Genomic DNA, 23,536 nt, shown 5'->3' on the forward strand with positions numbered 1-23,536 from the left:
AGAACAATGGTTTTTAGAATGCAAATGTCAAAGGTTGGGCGTAAACGAGTGAGTCAAGTCGTGTTCTCGAGTCATCTTTAGGTTGATTAATTAAATAGGTTCGAATTTAATTCTACGAGTTCAAGTCGGTTTTTTTTAGAATGAAAGAGAGAAAATGATTATGATTCCATAAATTATTATGATAATTTTATAAAAAGAATGAAAAATTGGAAGATACGTAGTGAAGAATTATTTGATATAAGAAAAATATATTTTTTTTAATAACTTTATACTTAAACTCATGAATTCTAATATATTTTAAATATATTTTATATTAATATTGTTTAAGTAAATTTGCTCACAATAACCTAACGAGTCGAGTCAATTAGGCTAGGTCAAGCTTAACTCATTGAGCTCAGCTCATGAGTCATTTATTAATTCGAGTTGGAGCCACTCACCAATAAGATTGACTAACCTTAATTTGAATTAATACTATATAAATAATTATGTGTGGGGCCTAAATTTTTATACTTGCAGACTTGAGCAAAATAATTATGGTATATTATAAAAAAAAAATCTAAATCCCAGCCGAACCTTTGCGGGCACCCCGACAGTTCAAAAATATTATTATGTGTCTTTTTTCATAATAAACTCTATTTTCATAGCATATTACTCTTTTTTATAACTATTAATGTGTCACTTTGTTTTATTAAATTTAAGATATAACACTTTTGATATGTAATAAGAATTATCAAAATAAAAATATATAAGTAAAAATTATCTCAGTTATAACATGTTCTGGGCCATCCCGGCCCATTTGAAACTAATTTTTCTTCTATGCCAATACAAGTGTTAGGCCTACCAAGAATGCCCATTAGTTATGTGAATTTGTTGCTAAAATCCAGCCCAACTAGCAACTGGCCCTTCATTTTCTTAACTCTAAAATTGAATTTGTCTAAGTTGTTGTTTGTCATATTTCTATTTTTTTAATAAATATTTATGTTCTAAAGTCATAAATTCACATAACTAATAAAAATTTATAGTATATTCATCTCAAAAAATATTTAATGAATATAAAATTTATTTTGATTCAATTGTTTCTTTCTTTCTTTTTCTTATGCACAAGAACAATATTATATAACTTTAAAATATATATAGTTATACATGAAATAAGACAAATATTAAGAATGAAAAAAATAGATTTTCATTTTATTCTTTAAAATTTAGTTAAAATAATTTTAAAGCCATTAAGTTTACTTTTAGATGAATATAATTTGTATTTCAATTAACTATTCATGTTTTAATGTATAATACTCATTTAAAAATAAATTTAATAAATTTGATGCATTTTATTTCCTTAGTTGGAAACGCACCCACAACCGTAGTATAAAATAGCTAAGTTAGACTAAGGGCTTGTTTGGGATAGCTGTAGCGTTTTATAAAGTTGGTTATGAAGCTGTTATTTTGGTTTGAAAAAAATAAATTTTATTTTAAAAATTTCTAAAAAATAGTGAGAAATCAATAAAAAATAGACAAAAAAAATATTATTGTTGTATAAAAAACAAAGAAATAAGAAAGTTATTCTAAACAAGCCCTTAGTCTAATTCACCAATAGCCAAATTTATTTTCAATCTAAAAATTTTAGATACTTAAATATATTTTCTTTTTTTTTAACTGCTTATCGTATCATAATAAAAATTACTGTAAACGAGGCGTCGCTTCAAAGGCCCGCTTAAGTTTTTACTATTGTGGGCTAAGCCTTAGGCCGACTTACAGTGCAGCAGATATTGGGCCGTTTAAAAATTTCAAAACCTTCATACGCGTGGATAGAGAGAAGCCATATTTTTTCAAGTATTTACACATCTAACATAACATCTAAAAGTACTTTACTTATAAATTTAATATCCAAACTTTATTAGTTATTCAGATAACACTTAGAACTTTAAACAACATAACAAAATAGTATGTTACTCTCCCTCATCATTACCTGCAATCGAAGGGATTCTTCTCGTACGGTGTCAGTCCAATCGCTGTGAGATTATATTGTAACTTCTGTAGATTTTCTTAGTTCGTCACCTGCCTTCACATTGTCGTCACTCATGCTGCTGACAAGATAGCGCCCTTCCTTACACACCTCTTATTCATTATCCATAATCAACATTCACACGCCACAGTTCATTGTTGGAGAAATTATTCTGTGCGGACGCCGAATGCCGTCTAGAGACCAACCACAATGAGCCACATCACCCCCTGCTTGGTACCCTGGCTCAGTACTGCTCGGTACCCGGATCGGTACCGCTGACGTGACGCATTCCATTTGATCTTCGAACGTTAAACTACGTTCGGCATCCGCACTGAATAATTCCTCTCATTGTTGAGGATCAACATTTACTAGTTATAAGTCCCTTTGCTGGTGAGATGCCATCATGTTGTCCACATACCTTCTTTAACATGTATTCTTCAAGGCTAGGGTTTCAAAATTTTGAATTGGAGCAATGTCAATCAATAAATAGCAATATTCGGGTGTTAAATAAAATATTTATAGTTATTATATGTATGTTTGTTTAGAAATATAGAAGTAGACCTAAAAGTCTTGTTTAAACATATCAAAAATGATTTTTTTTTTATTAGATATAATGAGAATCTAACCCTTAATAGGGCACGATGGAGAAAAATTATTCATGTGGCCCACCTCACGTAATGGGATAAAGACTTTATACCGTCAAACTCAAGACTTTATTGAACTTGTGCTGACATTCAATGACTTGTTAAACTTAATTTAGATTCTCAAATGATATAATTAATTTAATTCGAATGAATATATTGCTATAAAATTTAAGCAACATATAATTTAAATATAAAAATTACTGATAGTTCATGTATAATAAAGCTTTATACATGAGAAGATAATGGCTAACATCATGTCTTTATTTTTTTCTTACAATTTTAAAAATAATACTAAAAATGTTGCGGGCTAAAATATACGTGGTCTAAAATATATGTGGTGGTAGAGTTAAATTTTCTTGTCTTAGCATTGTACTGACGTCCAGCACACAAACAGAAGAAATGCAGCACCAAAATTTTATGTGGAAACTCATGAAAAGGGAAAAACCACAGGGTCATGCCCAATTGAAATGATTCCACTAGTGTTTGAGTAAATTACAATTGTATGATTCATCCTTGAAATTAATGACGATTAGATTACAATAGTAACCAGTTGGACTGAAATCTGAAGGTCGAACGGAATTCTAGAGTCAGTTCGTGATCGAGCAGAAATCGGACGTCATTTGGTGTTCGGACGGAAGTCCGGCGACCGAGCGGAAGTTCGATGATAGTCGGTGGCCTGGTGAAAGTTCGACAACACTCGATGGCCGAGCTGAAGTCCAGCGGTGGTCGAGAAGTCTGGTGGCAAGAGAACTCTCTTCCTTCTCTTCTTGCTGAGACATGAGGGGTTTATTTATAGTTTTCTAAGAGTTGCATGACCAGTAAATAGGAGGAGATTAAGGGTAAATTTGGAGCGTTTTGAATGGACGGCCGATGTTGAATCCCTTGATATGGACCGTCTACTAGGCATTTGAATGTCTTAACGATATCAGAATTCCTCCATCTTGGGCTCGTTGTATTTGACTCATTGAGCTGCTTGATTTGACTATAAGCATGTCACGTTTGGAAACCATATGGTAATCCAAATTATTGTTTGAGCCTTCTAAATGTACTTTGAGTATTTGATTTGGACCTATTTGAGCTCGGATTTGGTCGAATTTGACGTCATTGGATTTGTATTTTTGAGACGTTCAGTTCGATTGTAAGTTTGCTGAAATCGAAGTTCATATAATCTACGATTTAATTTTTGAAATTTTCAACTTGATTTTACCTCGAGATTCCAGCTCGATCAAGATTATTCTTTGATGATATATCAAAAAAACATGTTTGATTCAAGTGATAAAAAAATATTATCATATTATCTAAAAAAGATGATTTATTAACAAAAAAATGAAGATTTATATGCATATCATAAAATTTTTATGTATTTATATATTTAATAACAAAATATTTATATTCATTTATATATCATTGTAATATTTAAATCATGTACATTTTACTTTTATGATGTGACACCAAAAAAAGAAATATTGTTCAAACCATTCTAACCCCATTAGAAGTCAGATATCTGCTTTAATTTTTGCATTTGAACTCTCTTGTATGTGTTTGAGAATGATCTATGAGAGAGAGAATGTTTGTTTTGAATAGCTTCAGGTTGTTTTTAGCTGTCGGCTCAGATCAAGAAGTTATATTTTAAAATAGATCAATTTGATCGATTTTTAATTACAATATAAAATCTCAATCACTACATGCCGCAACCATTCATCGCCGCCCATCATCGTCCCCAACCTTCTTTAATTACTAACTATTCACTATCAATCATCACTCAACATCATATCATCATCATCATCGACTATCATTATCATAGATTGTTAGGGCCTATGAGAGCCGCAATAAGCCATTATTATAGGACTTTCTATTAAATTCATTTTACTTTAAATACAACATAAGAACTTAACTTTTTTTATTTATTTTATACTGAATACAAAAATTCTTAAAAATAATGTCAAATATGTGAATTTTTTGTGATCTATGACGTGCCTATAAAGGAACTTTTATTACGTCCGGTGAACGTACGTAGAGCTACGCTCGGCCGGCACTAAGATCGCAGGCACAAAACGAGAAATACCGAGCAAATACCGAGCAATACCGACAATAACGAGAAATACCATTATGTGAAGAAAAAATACGGAGTAATACCGAGTAATCCCAAAAAATACCGAGTTTTTTCTAAAAAACTAAATATTTTTTTGAATTGCTCGATATTATTCGATGTTGATCTTCACATAACACTATTCCTTATTATTATCAAATAATACCTAACAATAACGATCAAAGCAAAAATTGAGTAACAATCCTCAGTACGTAATAAAAGTTCCCTGTAAAGACCGAAGTTTTGCTCTCGATCCGTTCATCTTCGTTATGCCTCAAGCTTACTTAACCTTATCCTTCGCCAACCCTCCCTTCTTCGTCCTGCACCACAGGTCTCATCGTCATTCCCCCTTCTTCACCCTCTCTTCAAAACAGAGGAGCTCGCTTTTCTCCGAACACCACAAAGGTAACATTTTTCTTCTTCAAGTCTTTTCTTTCTTCCATGGAGAACCTCGAGCAAACTCGCGCAAAGTTATAGCCTTTAACAGGGACAGCGAACTACCCGCGAAGCAAGAAGTCGAATTGGTTGATGGGGTTGACAAAAATGCTCGCTTTTCTCAATTCGAAGAGTCCCGTAATTCTAGGGTTTTCGAGGAAGCGGATGAAAACGATGAATTTTCCGCGAAAACCCGAGAATTTGAAATCAAAGAAAATGTCGCTTTATTGGATTTTGAAGAACTCGGAGTTGCTTATAAAGAAGATACCTGCTCACTGGACGAGAATAAAAATTTTGAATTAGACGTTTCCAATGCCGTTGAGAAATTTGAGGGAATTCAACAAAACGAGAAAGATTTGGGGAATTTATATGCAAAAGATGGGTTTTTTATGGGTTTGGGAAGGAAAGGAAATAGATTTAATGTAGTTGATCTTGTCAAGAAGATCATAAGTTTGCCAGATGAGGAAAGCGCCAAAGTTCTTGATCTTTTTGACTTTGATGATAAACAATTCTCTGTTTCTGACTACAATGACATTCTCATGGCTTTAGTAAAAGCCGGTGAATACGAATCCGCTGAAGCTTTGTTCTCCGAATTTTCATCTCAGGGATTGTCTCCAGATTCTCGGTCACTATCAACAATGATACAGTGTTTTCTTAAGAAGAACAATCCGGAAAAAGCAATGGAGGTTTTGGATGTAATGTTGCAGAAGGGAATGCACCCAAATAGTTACACATTCACTGGTTTAATTAGCTGTCTTTGCAAGAAAGGAAGATTGAAGAAGGCTTATGAGGTTTTTGACATCATGGGTAGGGTTGGATGTGAACCCACACTCAGGAACTACAACTCTTTGATCTATGGACTATGCTATGTAGGTAAGGTTGAGGAAGCTTTGCAGTTACTGAACAAGTTGAAGAAGTTTAAAGAAGGTCCTGATATCTATTCTTTCACCTTTGTCATGGATGGGTTCTGTAAGGTTTGGAGAACTGATGATGCCAAGGAACTACTTGAGGAAGCTCTGAAATTGGGTCTAACTTCAACTAATGCCACTCACAATTGCCTTATCAATGGATATTGTAAAGAGGGCAGGCCTTTGAAATCCTTTCATCTTTTGAAAGAAATGGAAGGGTATAATTTCATGCTGGATATTACTAGTTATAATTCATTGTTCTTGGGGCTTTTAAAATGCGGCGAGATTCATGCAGCTTTATGGACTTTTAGGAAAATGAGGGAGGCTGGTTTTCAGCCAGATGATCATGCCATGAACAGGCTTATAAGAGATCTTTGTAATGGTGAAGAATTGAAAGAAGCTAAAGAACTTTTTGAAGAGATTAAAGATAAGGATTTTGGGCTATCAACTTATACTTATTGCTTGCTGGTTCAGGCGCTTGCTGAAGGGGGAGAGATTGATACAGCAATAAGTTATTTGAAGAAAATGATTGAAGATGGGCATTCTCCAAGGGTAATGACTTACAATGTAGTCCTTTGTATTTTATGTGGTGATGGTAGGGTAGATGATGCATTAGGTGTTCTAAGCCTTATGATTAATAGAGAAACCATGCCTAGTAAGTTTTCACTTAGCATCTTGATTGATGAGTTTAACAGACAAGGGAGATTGTTAGAGGCTGCTGGAGTATATTCTGTGGCTATTAAACAAGGACTTGCCTCCAATCATAAGCCTAGAAGAGACTGGATATATAAGAAAATAGTTTCTTATTCCTTACAATTAGGGACAGTAGAATAGATTGATAAGTGAAGAGCATCCTTGATTTTTTTCTTATTATTATTCTTTTATGTAAATAAGTTCTGTTTGATGTGAAAGTAAAGTTGAATCAGCTGCTAGTTTTGGTGATATAGTAATATGGTTCTGCCTGAACCGCCCAAACCGGCCCTTGTTGGGCCAGTTCGCATATACAGGAGGCGGAATAAGACTGTCTCCTTCAATTCAAGGACTGCATAATAGAACTTTTCCAAACCAACATGGGAGGAGACTTCTATGAGCAGTTCTTTGCTCTGAACGATCCTTCTCTAGAATATAGGATCAGTTGTATGTTTGTTTTGTTCTGGCTTCACTTTGATTCCTATAAGATTATCTACTGTATTTTTTTATTGTTTCCACCAAAGTTCTTTTATTTTTCTGGCATTTTTACCGATTATTATTTGGTTTGCTTGCAAACTCAAGTATTTCCTGTAAGGTTTACTTGCGAACTCAAGTATTTCCTATCACGTAGCTATTAATCTGATACACTGTTATGATATGTGACTGATAAGAGATATCTACCGAATGCTGGATTTAATCATCATAAGATTGATTTAGTAGTTGGACGTCAAGATGCCTGTCTTCTCTTTCTGAATATGGAGACTTCATGATCTTATTCATTAGAAGGCTGGATGATTAGAAGATTGCTCAGGGTACATAACAACAAAAACAACAATATCAGGGTACATACTTGTTCAAATTTGATCAAAAATCCACTCATTATGTATTTGTTGGCTACATGCCTGTTCAAAAAATCTCTTACCACTCGTCATTCTCATCAAATAAATCAACTAAGAATTCGTTTGGGATGCTTTCTTATTGCTTTTTGAATCAATTTTTCGGTACAAAAAAATTAATTTTTATACTGAAAAGTTGTTTTAAGAAGCAGTAAGAAAGCAGTCCAAACGAAGCCTAAGTGTCAAGCTCCAAGATTATCATCTTACAATACTGCCATGATTGCTCTTATCCAGGCACGCTTCATTTTCTAATACGTTGCACCATTTATGCAGAACTCTGACCAATATATTAGAATTTTGTTTGTGTTATTGCTATACTTGTGGAACCTTCGAGTTAGGAATAGGCAGTGTTGATTCAAAGCAGTAGGGAGCTATGCTACAGGATTGAAGGCTCTTGAATAAAACTAGATTTGGACGCCATACCACTTCCTTCCCATCATAATCCCACTATTTGCAAATTAGTGTATAAACTTAATTCTGTTGGGAAAATTGAATGGTACTGGTAGCGAAATGGATTGATCGCAAGGAAACTTATACTTTTCTGGTCAGGTTAACTACAGTTCATTGTTTGCTTGTTGTAGCCATGCCCAAAATTAGCCATTACATCAAAGGATGTCCAAAATGCTTTCCTTTATTGAGATTTACTTGAGAAATTCTTAGAACTGGTTTCATAAATTTTCTGAAAACATTCAGCAAAATGACTTTTTTCAATCTAAGGCTGAATTTTTGGTGATTCTTTTAGATCCAGGCTCATCTATGTAGATTACATGATCATAGCAGGCAATGATGATAATGCAAATGTTGCTCTTGAATAGTTCTTCCACATAAATTTCATATGAAGGACCTCAGTTCGATACAACACTTTCTTGGTACTGAAGTTGTCCATTTTCTGATGGTATTTCAATATCCTAATGAATGTACACCTCGATATCTTAGATGAAGCATGTTGTCTTGGGGACAAACCATTGTCAACACCCAAGGAAGAACATTTTAAGCTCTAAGATGGTAGTGAGCCATGCAATGCTTTATGGTGTAGAATGTTGGCCATTAAAAGAGAAGCATAATATCAAGTTAAGTATTGCAGAGAGCCAGAGATGAGGATGCTCAGGTGGATGAGTGGCTTTACTCTTAGAGGCAAGATACAAAATGAGCATATACATGAAAAGGTTGGAGTAGCTCCAGTGGAAGATAACATTAGAGAGAGTCGACTTAGATGCTTTGGTCACATAAAACAACAGTCTTCTGATGACCCGGTTAGGAAAGTAAATGTATTATATTTGACTTATGTTAAGAAAGGTAGAGGTAGACCTAAAAAGACTTAGTTAAAAAATATTAAAAATGACCTTTCTTTATTATATTTAGATGGGAATTTGACTTTTAACAGGACATAATCGATAAAAGGGACTCATGTAGCCGACCCAACATAGTGGGATAAAGGCTTGTTGTTGTTGTTGTAAAGAAATTTTAATATTAAACGGATTTTGTAATGCAGGTTTGGGTAGATGTTTGATCACAAGACGATCCGTTTACCATGAATGTATCAAACAAATCGAGATTGATTGGGGGGGAGCTAAAGTCCGCATCGGGCGCTTCCCATGAGCGGTTTAAAAAAAAAACTCGAATGAAATTTGCAAGCATATATTTGTGAAGTATATTGATTTTCCATAACATGTAAACAGTAAAGTGATTAATATTGCCAGGTTGTTCCTGAATGAATTCAGATAGGTGCTAATGGGCCTGCCAATTTTCCATCCACATGTTAGCTTGCTGATCTATTCATTAAACCACTTAATTCTTTCACTTTTCAATCCCATTTTAGCAACTTGATTTCCTTGATGACCTGCAAACTCTCAACTTAGGCTTTGTTTGGGACGACTTTTTTACTAAAAGCTGCTTTAAAAGACAGTAACAAAGTCGTCTCCAACGAAGCCTTAATGTACTTAATTTATTTCCTAGAGCAGGCTCTCTGATCTTCTATATGTACATGCTTTCTCTTATCTTTGTATTCAATAATTTAAGGAAATTCTTCAGCTTTTATCCTTTCATGGCCTTTTAAGCTTCTGCTACTGTTGTATAAGCCTTTTGTTCGAATATCATAAAATCAGAACAATCAACTTATTTCAGCTTTACTTATCGATAGCTCGACCTCTGTTCTTTCTCTTTGTGGTAATGAGTTGACAAAGGATCAGGCTTTTTTTCTTTGTCGGAGCTTAGTAAAAAATTATTTCTTCTAGTGTTCAAATTCCATTTTCTTATTTCTCCCAAAACTCTATAACATTAAAGCTAATTTGTTATCAATGACTAAACTCAAACCCTCACTTGCTTTAATATAATTTGTTTGTTTCCAACTGTAGAAAACTTATCCTGTTAATATATGTGTTGCCTAAGCAATATTTATGATCCTTTTGGATTCATTACTAAAATATCGAAGTTATGTTAGCTGTTTTGAAACCTCTAAACCTCTTAAGAAGTGAAGTTAAAATCTTGAACTTCAAGGATGTTTTTGGTTAAACGTTTTGGAATTTTATAAGAAGCCGCAAAATTAAACGTATTTATCTTTCTTTATTCATTTATACAATGATTTTTAGGCAATTGCCCCCTTTAAAATTTTAAAATACTATGATCTTTTAGGTAATTGCCTCTAACAAATAGTAAAGAGAATTCATCATTGAATTCCAAAAGTATCCTACAAATCAAAATTTGTTCCGGCAAGTCGAACCCCGCCCTCTGGACCCCCAAAATATACATCTTATAAGTTTATCCCCTAAAAATTAGGGTTGGTTGGTTCCGCCCTGCTCATATAGGAGCACACCTAGGATTAGGAGTGTTAATATTTGACACAGCTCCAAAACTTGACCCGAAAATTTTGGATTTGGGTCAACCCGTAGAGAAATAGGTTGAGTTCGGGTTCAACAAACCAATCTGCTTGAAAAATTAGGTCGGGTTCGGGTTGACCCGAAAACTCGGGAATGACCCGGATTGAACCGTCTGCCCGACCGCGTCGCGTCTGCCTGCGCGCGCATCCCCTGCCTGCCCGCCTGTCCATCACGTTTGCCCAGTGCCCATTAACGAGTAACGATGCTACCGTGATTTCCTTGTCCGAGGTCGCAGACTTGCCGTCGTCGGTGCTGCCTCGCCTCGCCATCCCGCGTCCAACACCTTCTTTGACGATGTTCCAACCGTGTCACTGCCAGCGTAGAGTGCACCATCGCCTGCAATGCCTTGCCTCAAATCCCAGGTTTACAAAAACTATGTCGGGTCGGGTCAACTTGATAACCCGATGGGTCTGGTCCGGGTTCATATTTTCGACCCCGTTTGCAAAACTGAATCGAACATGTTTGAACCCAGATTAGTTTCAGGTTCGACCCGTACCCGAACCAAAATCTGAAATTGACACCCCTACCTAGGATGAGTGAACTCTTGAGAAATTACATAAATGAGACAAAACTGTGAAATCGTTGGGCCAAAGCGAACAATATCTCGATAATTGAGAGCTTATGATGTTATAATTATTGCTCTTATTATCTCACCCTCATCGAGATCCTTATTTTCTCTACTCTTTCTTCTGATTTTGATCCCTCCAACTGTAGCTCCGGATTTTATCGCCTGGCCTAGCCTCTCTAACTTGTTGCTTGCAGATTCCGACAAAATTTGATCATCTTGGTAGAGTTGTTTCTAGTTGTTGATTGCCGAGTTGTAACCTTAAGCTTTTGGAAGTTTGGCTTTTTTAGGTAGAATTTCTGCTGGTTTAAATGTTCATATAACAGTTTCCATAAGTCTCCCCTAAATCTCAAAAACCTAGCTTTTCACAACTTCTCCTAACGCGACTTCTCCTTTTGCCCCAGCTGTTGTCCAATCAATCAAGTTACCATTCTCCCTAAAAAATATGAGCTTTGAAGTAGAAATCATGGCTTGCTATCACCCGCATAAATTCTTTGCAGTATCAATACTCCATTCTTCAGGATTGCAGCAATTTATACCATTGCAAGTTTACATAATTTCTGCACTTTCAATCGTAGCTAAACATTTGGTACAAGAAATCATTCCATGGCGTTTGCAGAATCGCTAAGAAATGCTCTGCAGCGAGAAGTCAAGAGAGTGGTCTTGCAGCATTCCATATATCGCTGCAAGTTTTTTCATTTATATTTGCTGTTTTGGTCCCTCAAATCTTTAAAAATGAATCAGAATAAACTCATGATAGAATTATTGTGATTCCTCTTCAAAGAGTTGGCGGATCAAAATGAACTTTTAATATAGTTTGAGATTATGTTGATCTTTTATAAAGCATTGAGGGATGAGATATTTTGCTAAGCTTTTCAATTAGATTGTGAAAATACGTGATATAAAGCTGTTGTGAAGAAAGTAAATTTTTTAAAAATTGTTATGGAAATTAGCTTCCTAGTACCATTTTTTTTTAAGCAACGAAAATATAATAATCAAATAAAAATTATGATTGCAATAAGTTGTCCTAGATTCTAGAAGCCTTGGTGTTCTTCAGGGTAATGAATCTTCAGATTTCTATCGCCATATATCGGAATTTATTGATACAATTTTGAACTGTAATCTCGTTAGCTTTCTTAGGCTTCATTTGAGACAGCTTTTTGCCGTTTTTTAAAGCAATTTTTAGTACAATTTTTGTACTAGAAAATTGCTTGAAAAACATAGTAAAAAAACCGTCTCAAATGAAGTCTTAATTAGATTAGTTTAGAAAGATTGAGGCCTTTGAATTTGGATGCCATAAGGAATATTTGTAATAATGTATCGCTATCTCTGTCAGGTTGTTCTTATGCAGCAACCTGTGCCTCTTGTGGCTTAAAGTCTAATCAAATTTCATTATGTTTGCTCTACGTAAACATTTAAGATTTGCTATTTACCATGTAGCAGCCAAGAATATGTTCTAGTATTTTTCTAAACTACGCTAACCAATTCAGATTTCTGACATAATAATTGTTTGGACTTTGGATTATTGAGATTTGATTTTTAGTGACATTTGGTAATGTCCATTCATGGTGTATAACAACCAACTAAGACCCTTGCGCGCGTTAACTTGAAACTAGTAGTTGATTCATTGATAAAATATCGAAGTTATGTTAGCTGTTTTGAAACCTCTTAAGAAAGTGAAGTTAAAATCTTGAACATCAAGGAGGTTTTTGGTTAAACGTTTGAAATTTTATTAGAAGCTTCCAAATTAAACGTGTCGTATAGGAGGTGTAGGAGCACATCTAGGATTAAGGGTGTCAATATTTGATACCGTCTGAAAACTCGACTCGAATCCGACTCGAAAAATTTGGGTTACGGTCAACCCATTTGAAAAAACAGGTTGGGTTCAAGTTCAACAAACCAACCTATTTCAAAAATCGGGTCGGGTTCGAGTTGATTCGGAAACCCGGGAATGAATGGGATTGACCCGTCTGCCCGCCCGCATCGCAACTGCCTACGCGTCGCGCCTGCCTGCCCGCCCAGTGCTCGTTGACGAGTGACGAGAATACAGCAGTTTCGGTGTCCGCGGTCGCAGACTTGCTATCACCAGCGTTGCCTCGCCTCACCGTCCCGCATCCAACGCCTCCTTTAATGACATTCCAACCTTGTCACTGCCAACGCTGAGTGCGTCGTTGCTGCAATGCCTCGCCCGTGTCCCAGGTTTACAAAAACAGTGTCGGGTCGGGTCAACTTGTTAACTTGACGGGTCGATCTGGGTTCGTATTTTCGACCCGTTTGCAAAACCGGATTGGGTTCGGGTGAACATGTTTGAACACGGGTCAATTTCGGATTCGAACCGAACCCAACCCAAAACTTGAAATTGACACCCCTAACTAGGATGAGTGAAGTCTTGAGAAATTACATAAATGAGACAAAATCGTGAAATCGTTAGGCCAAAGGGAACAATATCTCGATAATTGAGAGTTTAAGATATTATAATTATTACTCTTATTATCTCAATCTCACCTAGGTCCTCTTTTTTTTCTCTCCTCTTCTCTTTCTTCTGGATTTGATCCCTCCAATTGTAGCACTCGGATTTTATCACCTGGCCTAGCCTCTCTAACTTGTTGCTTGCAGATTCCGACAAAATTTGATGATCTTGGTAGAGTTGTTTCTAGATTGCCGAGTTGTAACCTTAAGCTTTTGGAAGTTTGGCTTTTTTAGGTAGAATTTCTGCTGGTTTAAATGTTCATATAACAGTCGTATCAACTGCGGCCATAAGTCTCCCCTAAATCTCAAAAACCTAGCTTTTCACAACTTCTCCTAACGCGACTTCTCCTTTTGCCCCTGCTGTTGTCCAATCAATCAAGTTACCATTCTCCCTAAAAAATATAAGCTTTGAAGTAGAAATCATGGCTTGCTATCACGCGCATAAATTTTTTGCAGTATGCAATACTCCATTCTTCAGGATTGCAGCAATTTCTACCATTGCAAGTTTACATAATTTCTGCACTTTCAATCGTAGCTAAACATTTGGTACAAGAAATCATTCCATGGCGTTTGCAGAATCGCTAAGAAATGCTCTGCAGCGAGAAGTCAAGAGAGTGGTCTTGCAGCATTCCATATATCGCTGCAAGTTTTTTCATTTATATTTGCTGTTTTGGTCCCTCAAATCTTTAAAAATGAATCAGAATAAACTCATGATAGAATTATTGTGATTCCTCTTCAAAGAGTTGGCGGATCAAAATGAACTTTTAATATAGTTTGAGATTATGTTGATCTTTTATAAAGCATTGAGGGATGAGATATTTTGCTAAGCTTTTCAATTAGATTGTGAAAATACGATTAACTTTAATGACTTCAACACTCTAAATGAAAATAGAGATTTTGTATTTATCAGCATTTTACTAAAACAGAGTGGCTTTACTCTTAGAGACATGATACGAAATGAGTATATACGTGAAAAAGGTTGGAGTAGCTCCAACGGTAGATAAGATTAGAGAGAGCCGTCTTAGATGGTTTGGTCACAAAAACGACAGCCTTCTGATGACTTCGCAATTAAGATAATAAATGTATTAGATTTAACCTATGTTACGAAAGGTAGAGGTAGACTTAAAAAGACTTGGTTAGAAAATATTAGAAATGACATTTCTTTATTAGATCTAAAAGAGAATTTGACTCTTAATCAGACACGATGGAGAAAAAAGGTTTCATGTAACCGACTCCACGTGTTGTTCCATAAAAATTTGAGAGATCATTTTGATTCTTTTTTCTTTCTTTATCTAGAGAGAGAGATAATACTGAGATGTCAATTTATCAAAAATTTAATGAACTGTAGATTAGGCAACGTAGCAAAATTCTAGAGTGCCTTTGTCTTTATTGATATAATGAAAGCCTTTATTGGCTTGATAATGATGGGCTGGAAGCTCATCAACATTTCTTTTGGGTTATACGTTGGGCAAAGTTGTGTGAAGTTGAATTGTTGACTTCAAATATGTATATGTTTTTTATAAAATATTATCTTTTGATTTTTATCGTTTGAAAAGATTTTTTTCAAACGTCTTAAAAACGTCTAGTCTTTCATGTTTGGATTACATCAAAGGATTAGCTTTAAGCTCATATCTTTTTGCTTTGATCATGAATGTTCACACTAGACATTTGCAAGAGATTGTACCCTATGATGTATGTTTTTTGCTTATATTATTCTTCTTATTGATAAGACTAGAGAGGGAGTTGGAAGTAATCTTGAATTAAGGGAAAAATTATTATGTGCGAAAGCTGATCCCCGTCTAGATATCTAAGTCCAGGGCTTGGTACCGCTCGGTATCGGGCTGAGGTATCGCTAATGTGGCTTATTTTGGTTGGTATTCGGATGTAGATCTACGTTTGGTGTCCGCACAGAATAATTTCTCGAATTATGGAGATCAACCTTAGAGTCTAAAGGTTTTCGTTTGAGTAAATCTAATACCGAATATATGGAGTTTAATTTGTATAGTAATAGATCAATTGGGGTGGGGGGGGTGATTCTTACTTTGGGCGATCAAGTCATTCATGAAAGTACATGTTTTTTATATCTTGAGTCTATTGTTCAGAGTGATGGAAAAATATATGGATATTATTAGTATAATTCGAGTTGGATGGTTGAAGTGGAGAAATGCATTGGGCTTGTTGTATGATAGAAAAGTTCCTCTCAATTCTCAAACATTAGGAAAAATTCTATAAGATGGTGGTGAGACCTGCAATGCTTTATGGTGCAGAATATTGGCCATTAAAAGAAGATAATATTGAATGTTGCAGAGACAAGGATGTTTAAGTGGATGAATGGCTTTACTCTTAGAGATAGGATATGAAACGAGCATATACATGAAAAGATTTGAGTAGCACCAGTGGAAGATAAGATTAGAGAGAGTAACCTTAGATGGCTTGGTCACATAAAACGGCAGCCTTTCAATGACCTAGCTAAGAGTAGATGTATTAGGTTTAGCTTATGTTAAGAAAGATAGAAGTAGATCTAATAGACTTGGTTACAAAATATTATAAATGACATAATTACTTTATTATATCTAAATGAGAATTTTATTCTTAACAAGACACAATAGAGAAAAAAGCTTTATGAAATATGAATTTAAATTTTTAATTTTTAATTTTTATCACATATTAATTTGAAATAATATTGACTACAGAACTCCTAATGAGATCTCAGTCAGAGCTAGAGGTGTAAAAGAGTCGAATTGAGCTCGAGTTATCGGCTAAATTGTGGGCTTGGACCCAAATTTGAGCCCGATTTGGGCGCAAATGACCTGCTCGAGCTCGGCTGGTGAACCAGAGGTCCAGAATCCACTATCAAGCATCGGTCCACTCGCAAAATCCGGCCCAAATCCCCCCCAACCGACCGGTCGACCGGTCACCCGCGCATGCCTTAGGCTGGACCCCACATCGTGCTTCTTTGGGGCATTTCGTCTAACACCCGCACTGCATCTCGCCTATGTTGGAAAGTAAATTTGGCTTTTAGCTGGAGAGCCGATCGGGTCAAGTCTGGCCCGAAGTCGGCGACCCGCTTTTGTCCTCTTCGGTGGCTGGCAAAGCTTTTTGCCACGTGTCGCATTATGGGGAGTTTCTTTAGAAGAATGATGGAGAGAGAGAATATCGTGAAGATTCTATGCGTTATTAAATGATTTTCTATTCTTTTTTTTTTTGGCTGTTAGGTACACTATTTGTCTATGTTTTAGCTAAAATTTAATTAAATAAATTTTGAAGAATTTAAATGAAAAAAAAAATTTAATGTTTTGATCAATTTTTTTATAGAATTAATTTTAAATTTATATAATTTATATTGATATAAGCGCAATAGAAATTTTAATTTATTCTATATATATTATATGATTCTAAAAATAAATATCTTTTTTATTTTTTTTTAAATATTAATTAATTAATATAATAAGATGAGATACATGTAAAAAGGAGAAGTTACTATAATGAAATTATTAAAAAGAAAAAGAGAGATTAGATTTAAAAGGAATATAAGTTAGGAGAGAGAAGAGGGCAATTAAGGAAAATTTTATTTAATTATATAATTTTGTTTAATTCTATAAATTTGTGAATTAAAGGTTTAAATTCTAATTTATTAGAGTATAGCCCTATGTTACTGTTTTTAAATAATTTGTTTCATAAACTAAGATTGGTCCAGTAGGAGATTTTTCATTCTCTTCATTCTCTTCTTTCTTCTTTCTCCGGTTCTCTTTCAAGAGAAATGAGGGGTCTATTTATAGATTTCTGGAGTGGCATTGCCCGTAAATAGGTGAGAGATCAAGGGTAAATGGGGAGTGGTTGGATGGACGACCGATATTGAATCCCTTGATCATGCACCGTTTGTCAGACATTTGAAGGCCTTAATAATGTTGAAATTCAGCAATCTTGGGCTCGTTAGATTCGTCTCGTCGAGCTGCTCGATTCGACTATAAGCACGTAATGTTTGGAAACCGTTTGGTAACCCAAATTGTGGTATGAAGCTTCCAACAGCACTTTGGGTCCTTAATTTGTACTCATTTTGGCTCGGATTGAGTCGAATTTGGTGTCGTTGGATTTGTATTTCCGAGACACTCAATTCGACTGTAAGTTTACTGAAATCGGAGTTCGGATTGTCCCAATTTTAATTTCGTAAGTTTCCAACTTGATTTTGCATCGAGATTCATGCCCGATCAAGATAATTTTTTGAGGACATATCAAGTATATTAAAATCATCACATAAATGATAACGAGAGCGACCAATAATAGATTTAGAGTCCATTTAGGACATTTTCATGCAGCTTTTTAATAAAAGTGATTGTAAATTTATTGTAAGGAAAATAACTTTTTAAAAAGCTACTAACAAAAGCAGCTTCCTAGCACAAAAATTGATTAAAAGCATTGATCAAATAAAAATTATGATTGAAATCTAAGAAAATAAATTATTAGAAAAACAATTTCAATCGAACCTTTAATATATCAGAAAACCTATTCATTTTTATCAGTCAAATAAATACACATCGAAGAAGAATAAAGTTAAGCCAAATATAGAGAAGTTATATCAGGATGCATTTGAATATTATTATGTTCGCTTTAAGATTAGTGTAAAATATAAATTATTAAATATATAGTACTAATCTTAAAGCAAATCCAGTAACTTTGAAGTTCATTTTGATATAATTTATATCAGAATATCATGATACAATCTTTCCCTCCCGATATATAACTATGATCAAACTCGATCCTTTATAACTTGCTAGCAACATGAATTATTTTTCTTTATTGTGTTCTATAAAGAATCAAATTCTCATATAAATCTAATTTTAAAAAAATGGTGATTACCATTGAATTTAAAAAAAATAAAATTTGTGGCTATAGAAAAGTATTAAAAAAAAATCAAACAATCATTTTGTGTTCCCATAGTTGGATATGAAGCTACTTTAAATATTCTTAAATAAATACGGTTAACATTACACATCAAGAAAAGGACTCGCACTGCATGCTTCTCCATTGGTTTTGTTCTTCTCCTCCCTTCACGGCATTATTACATGGTGTGAAGCTTAGCGGCCATTTTGTCTGTAAATGAGCTGCTCATGATTACCTGTCTTGTATTTATTACAAAGGTTTATGCTCTTGTTTTTTATGATTTTTGTATTATTGCATGGGTTTGAGGTATAGTTTTCACAGTCTTCAGAACATTGGGAGAGTTCAGGACGTCTCCCTTAGGGTTGTAAACGACTGAGTGTTCGATAAGCTGCTCCAAACTCATGTCCATAAAAATCTGTTCGTGATCATTTACTTAAGTAATCAAACAAACTAGAACAACCATGTGTTTAGCTCATTTATATTCATGAATAACACCATCTGAAACTCAAGAACATGATCGATATGAAGCTCAATATGAAGCTCGTTAGGAGTTCGAATCTTGTTTGATACAAGAATTTAATAAATCTAATTTTAATACTTTATGTTTATTATAATTTAAAATTACAATAATCAATTATTATAGAACAAGCTTTCTTATAAGAAGAATTATTGCTGGTTTGTATGCTTGTGAACGAACTCGTTTGGTAGTTCAAATATGCTTGCTAGATGTGTTCGTGCATATGCTTGTTTGATAGTTTGAAAACCCTTACTATATATGTTCACGAATAGCCTCGTTTGGTAGCTCAACAACTCTCGCTATATATGTTCATGAACATACTTGTTTGATAGTTCGAAACAATCGCTAAAGTGAAATGCAGTGCTCGATACCTAACAGGCGTTACACGACATGCGTCTTAGAAGCCTCTAACATGAGTCAGACAAGCTACAGACATGTCCAATTTTAAATGGGAACATGCATGTCTTAAATACTTTATGATTTTTTTAAATATAATATCTTGCATTTCAAAATTTATTTACTAAAATTTAATAACCAATTTTATTATTTCTTTTGTCACATCCCCAAATCAATCGCTCGTGCTCAATATGCCTCATTTGTCGAACATTCCTATTTTCTTTTCTCTCTGAGGGTAACGACAAGGGTTTCACAACAACGTCTGATATCATCTCAACATCAACATCTAATATTCATCACAACATCCACATTTCATGACCATCTCAAAATCAAAGTCTACTGGTGTCCTAACATTGACACTCGATGTTTGTAGTTTCTATACCTAAAATCACATCCCTGCATCATGTCAACATCTCATCTTTGTCCAATGTCATCTCAACAACGCAACCAAAGCCATTCAACATCGGCTTCTAACAACTATTACACAACAATATTGATGTCAAACTCTCGACAACATTATTATCTCCCATCTTAATGTCTAACACGTACATGAAACCAACGCTCGACTCTCGATATCCTAATATGATAATTTTAAGCATAAATCCTAATTAAATGAGTTATTATTTCTCAATTATTCTTAATATTCTCCTTCTTCAATTTCTACACTATTTTTAAGAAATAAAATTTATAATACTATGTTCAACTCACATTCGTGTCATATATTTTCAATTTTATATATATATATATATATATATATAAGAGAATTATTAAAGATAAATGTCATCCAAAAGGATCAATTAATGTTCTACATAGAATTGCTTACACAATATAGGCTAATATCTCCAAATGAAAGTATCTTGTATTTCCTTAGCCTCCTTGAGATTTTACTCTAAGGGAAAACTAAATAAAGACACTCAAAAGTATAAGACTCTATTGATAAATGATAGAACTCTCTAGCAAAAGAATTGAAAATTTATTTATAAAAAGCACATAAATGGCCTAAGGAGTCACAACTCTTGAAGTATAGGCACCACAACTGTAAAAGTTGAACTTCCGCCTAGGTGCTATTGAGTTCCAATGTGGTGTTGTGCTGACCTGGCACAGTTAATGGTAGAACAAACTTATCTTTTAGCTGAGTCGGCACAGGTCCTCATTTTTTCAACTACTCCTCCATGGTGCTAAAAAATTCAGTACTACAACACTTGATAGTGCAATCTGGTACTGCAACATTATGAAGCTTGGTGCTCTGGCCTATAATTTCCTAAGACTAAAGTGCTATGGTGCTAATTTCTGGTGCACTGATGCTGTAATGCACTGTGACACTAACCATGGCTCCACTAAATTATTATTTTTTATGAAATTCTAAAGCGGCCAGAGCCACAAATTCTAAATTAGATGCTAGGATGTTGTAGATGGAAACACTATGGTGTGGAATTAGTGGGTGTTATGGTTCTCATTTAATAACACTTATGAATTTTTTCCTTCTCATGAATATTTGTTACACAAACACAACTAAAATAATGTTTTATTAAATTTTAACATAAAAAATAGTACACAATTTACACTTAACAAATTTTTTCCAGCTTAAACTCTTGTTTATCCTAAAGTAATGGTGAAATCACCTATTGATTAACTTGATAACTAAAATAAAAATTGATAATTTAAAATTTCAAAAATATATGATAATATATCTCAATCTAGAAGTATATTAGAATGATCAAATTTATAATTCAAATTTGAAAGTTCATAATAAATATCTCAATCAATAAACCTTGTTATTTCTTGTATTAAACCTATCTACAATAAGTGTAGGTGTAAAATTGACTTTTGATTTAAAAAATGAAAAATATATTACTTAGGGATTAGTTATACTTATAGTTAAATTATAAGTTTATTAGTGCATAATCATATATATTATTTCACTTACTTTGTCCTATTTGATTTAAGTATTAGGATGCTTTTGGACTTTAGCTTCAATAGATACCAATTTCTGATGGGTTATATCATTGATAGGATATATTATATATAAGTATATATAGATATTATTGAATTATATATATAGAGCCTAAGAAGAAATTAATTATGGTAAAAGAGTTATACTTACTAGTGAGTAAGACCGAATATAAGAATATACCTTTCTAAACTGAATTAAGGAATCGCGAAATTTGTTGTATTAGTACATTTTTATGGATGATGAATTCTTTTTTATCGATTTGTCTTTATAATTTAATAGAAGCATTGAACATTTTGAGGTTGTTTCATCTTTGAGAAATGAGTAAGTATTTAGGTAGGGAAAAGTTTTTATTATCGAGTTTTAGCCTTGTTCGGGAATGTTTTTCAAAACTTTAGGCAAAGATTTTAAAATATTTTATTACAAAGTTTTTTAAAAATAATAAGAAAGTCCATACAATGAAGTCCTTAATATGATAGTTTTTATAACATCCATTTTTGAGTAATTTTATTTTCGTAAATAGAAATACATAACGCCCAACTTAAATTTATGATTTATGATAATTATTTGTTGGAAATGAATTTAATGAGTTTGTTAAGTAATTCAATAATAGTTGAGTCATTTGTTTTTATTTATAGGTGAAGATGAAGGAGTAACTAGATAAAAAAAAAAGCCAATGAATATGGAATGTATATATCAGGACCAAGAATAATCTTTTTATTGAGATAAAACAGTTTCGAAATTCTTTGATTTATTATCGAGATGGAACACCGTTATAATTTTGATTTGTATATTTAATATATGGTAAATATTTAAAGTAAAGTTCAACAGATTTTAAAATTGGATAGAATATTAGTCAAAATTTTGATTAAGATTAACATTGAGAATTAGCACACTATTATTTCTGATAGAATATAGAATGCGGTCCTTTAAAGCCATTTACAGTAAAAGTAGAGAAAGAATTCAATGTTAATTTATAACTTTTTTAAAAATCGATTTTAGAATTTAAAAATTGTAAATAATATGTCGTTTATCATATAGTAAAGCCAAGATTAATTGTGGTTTTGTTAAAGATAAACAAAATTAGACAATATTATTTAAACTTAATTCAATTAAACAATTTTGCGGTTAGTTATGGTATAGCGGAAGTAATCATGCGAATGTGAAAGTTAGAGCTGCTCTAGTGATGATTATTAGAATTAGGGAGGACGAGCCCGATCATGATAATACTTTATCTGATCTTAGGCCGGATGATTGCCTGTTTAGCAAAGAGTTATGTATGTAAATCTGCGTAAGTTGTTCAAACAAAAATAATGAAAGGCATAAAGAATTAAGCTATAATATGTAAGTAAAAAAGCGCTTTGTTTTTATTTCAATGAAATGAGAATATTATGTCCTTAATGAAGAGCCTGTGTGGTAAATCAGGTTTTTCGACCATATGTGTATATAAGTATTTGGATGTTTCATTGTGAGACAGCTTTTTTTATTGTCTTGACGACATGCAGGCGTTTTAGTATAAAGAAATGTTTTGTAAATTTAAAAAATTTATGTACTAAAAAGAATTAGTTTAAAAAGCAGTAAGAAAAGCTGTCGTCAAACAAAAGCCTTAATCTAAAATAAAGATTGTGATGCATTATGTTACTTAGAAGAATTCTTAATTTAATTTACATTAGAAAATGACACTTAAACAAAAACCAAAAAGATCTTGCCGCGCGGCATCCCACCGCCGCGATATATCCTGCGCACGGTCGCCGCCCACCCATGGCTGCTCTCCACCTCCACGCCGTCGAAGGAACAGCCCGTGAAATATCCATCATCCGCCATGCATGCCAGTCTGCGTCCCGTCGAGCTTTCCTCACAATCACCCTGCCGCCTCCCAACAACTACACCTTCACACATCATGCCCAAATGTCCAAGTCGACCGCCAGCCCGCCCGGGAAACTATCAACAAATCCCAGGCCGCCACTCTCTCCATCTTTCTGCCATCCATCTCCATGCTCCTCAACCCTAGGATCTCTACGACCGCTCTCTCGTCCCCGTTCGCTCCGCCGCCTCACCGGCCATTGCACCACGGGCATCGCTACCGTCGCCGCATGCCATCCGGGCTCTCAAGCCATCTCACCTCCCTGTGCAACTTCCTTGCAGGCGCCCTCGTGAAAGCCGCCGCCGCCGGCCGCCGACGGGCGCGGACACCAAGTCAGCTGTTCTGGCTGGGTG

General features: G+C 34.3%; 1 protein-coding gene across 1 annotated transcript; it reads left to right on the forward strand.

The window, feature by feature from the left end:
* The first annotated feature begins 5,004 nt into the window (after positions 1-5,004).
* LOC110099575 (pentatricopeptide repeat-containing protein At5g16640, mitochondrial-like) lies at positions 5,005-6,912 on the forward strand. Its single transcript, XM_028697049.1, has one exon. It carries the CDS (start codon positions 5,005-5,007, stop codon positions 6,910-6,912), a length of 1,908 nt encoding a protein of 635 aa, XP_028552882.1.
* The last annotated feature ends 16,624 nt before the right edge of the window (positions 6,913-23,536 follow it).

Source organism: Dendrobium catenatum, unplaced genomic scaffold, assembly GCF_001605985.2.
Source record: "Dendrobium catenatum unplaced genomic scaffold, ASM160598v2 fragScaff_scaffold_858, whole genome shotgun sequence".
NCBI classification, from domain to species: Eukaryota; Viridiplantae; Streptophyta; class Magnoliopsida; order Asparagales; family Orchidaceae; genus Dendrobium; species Dendrobium catenatum.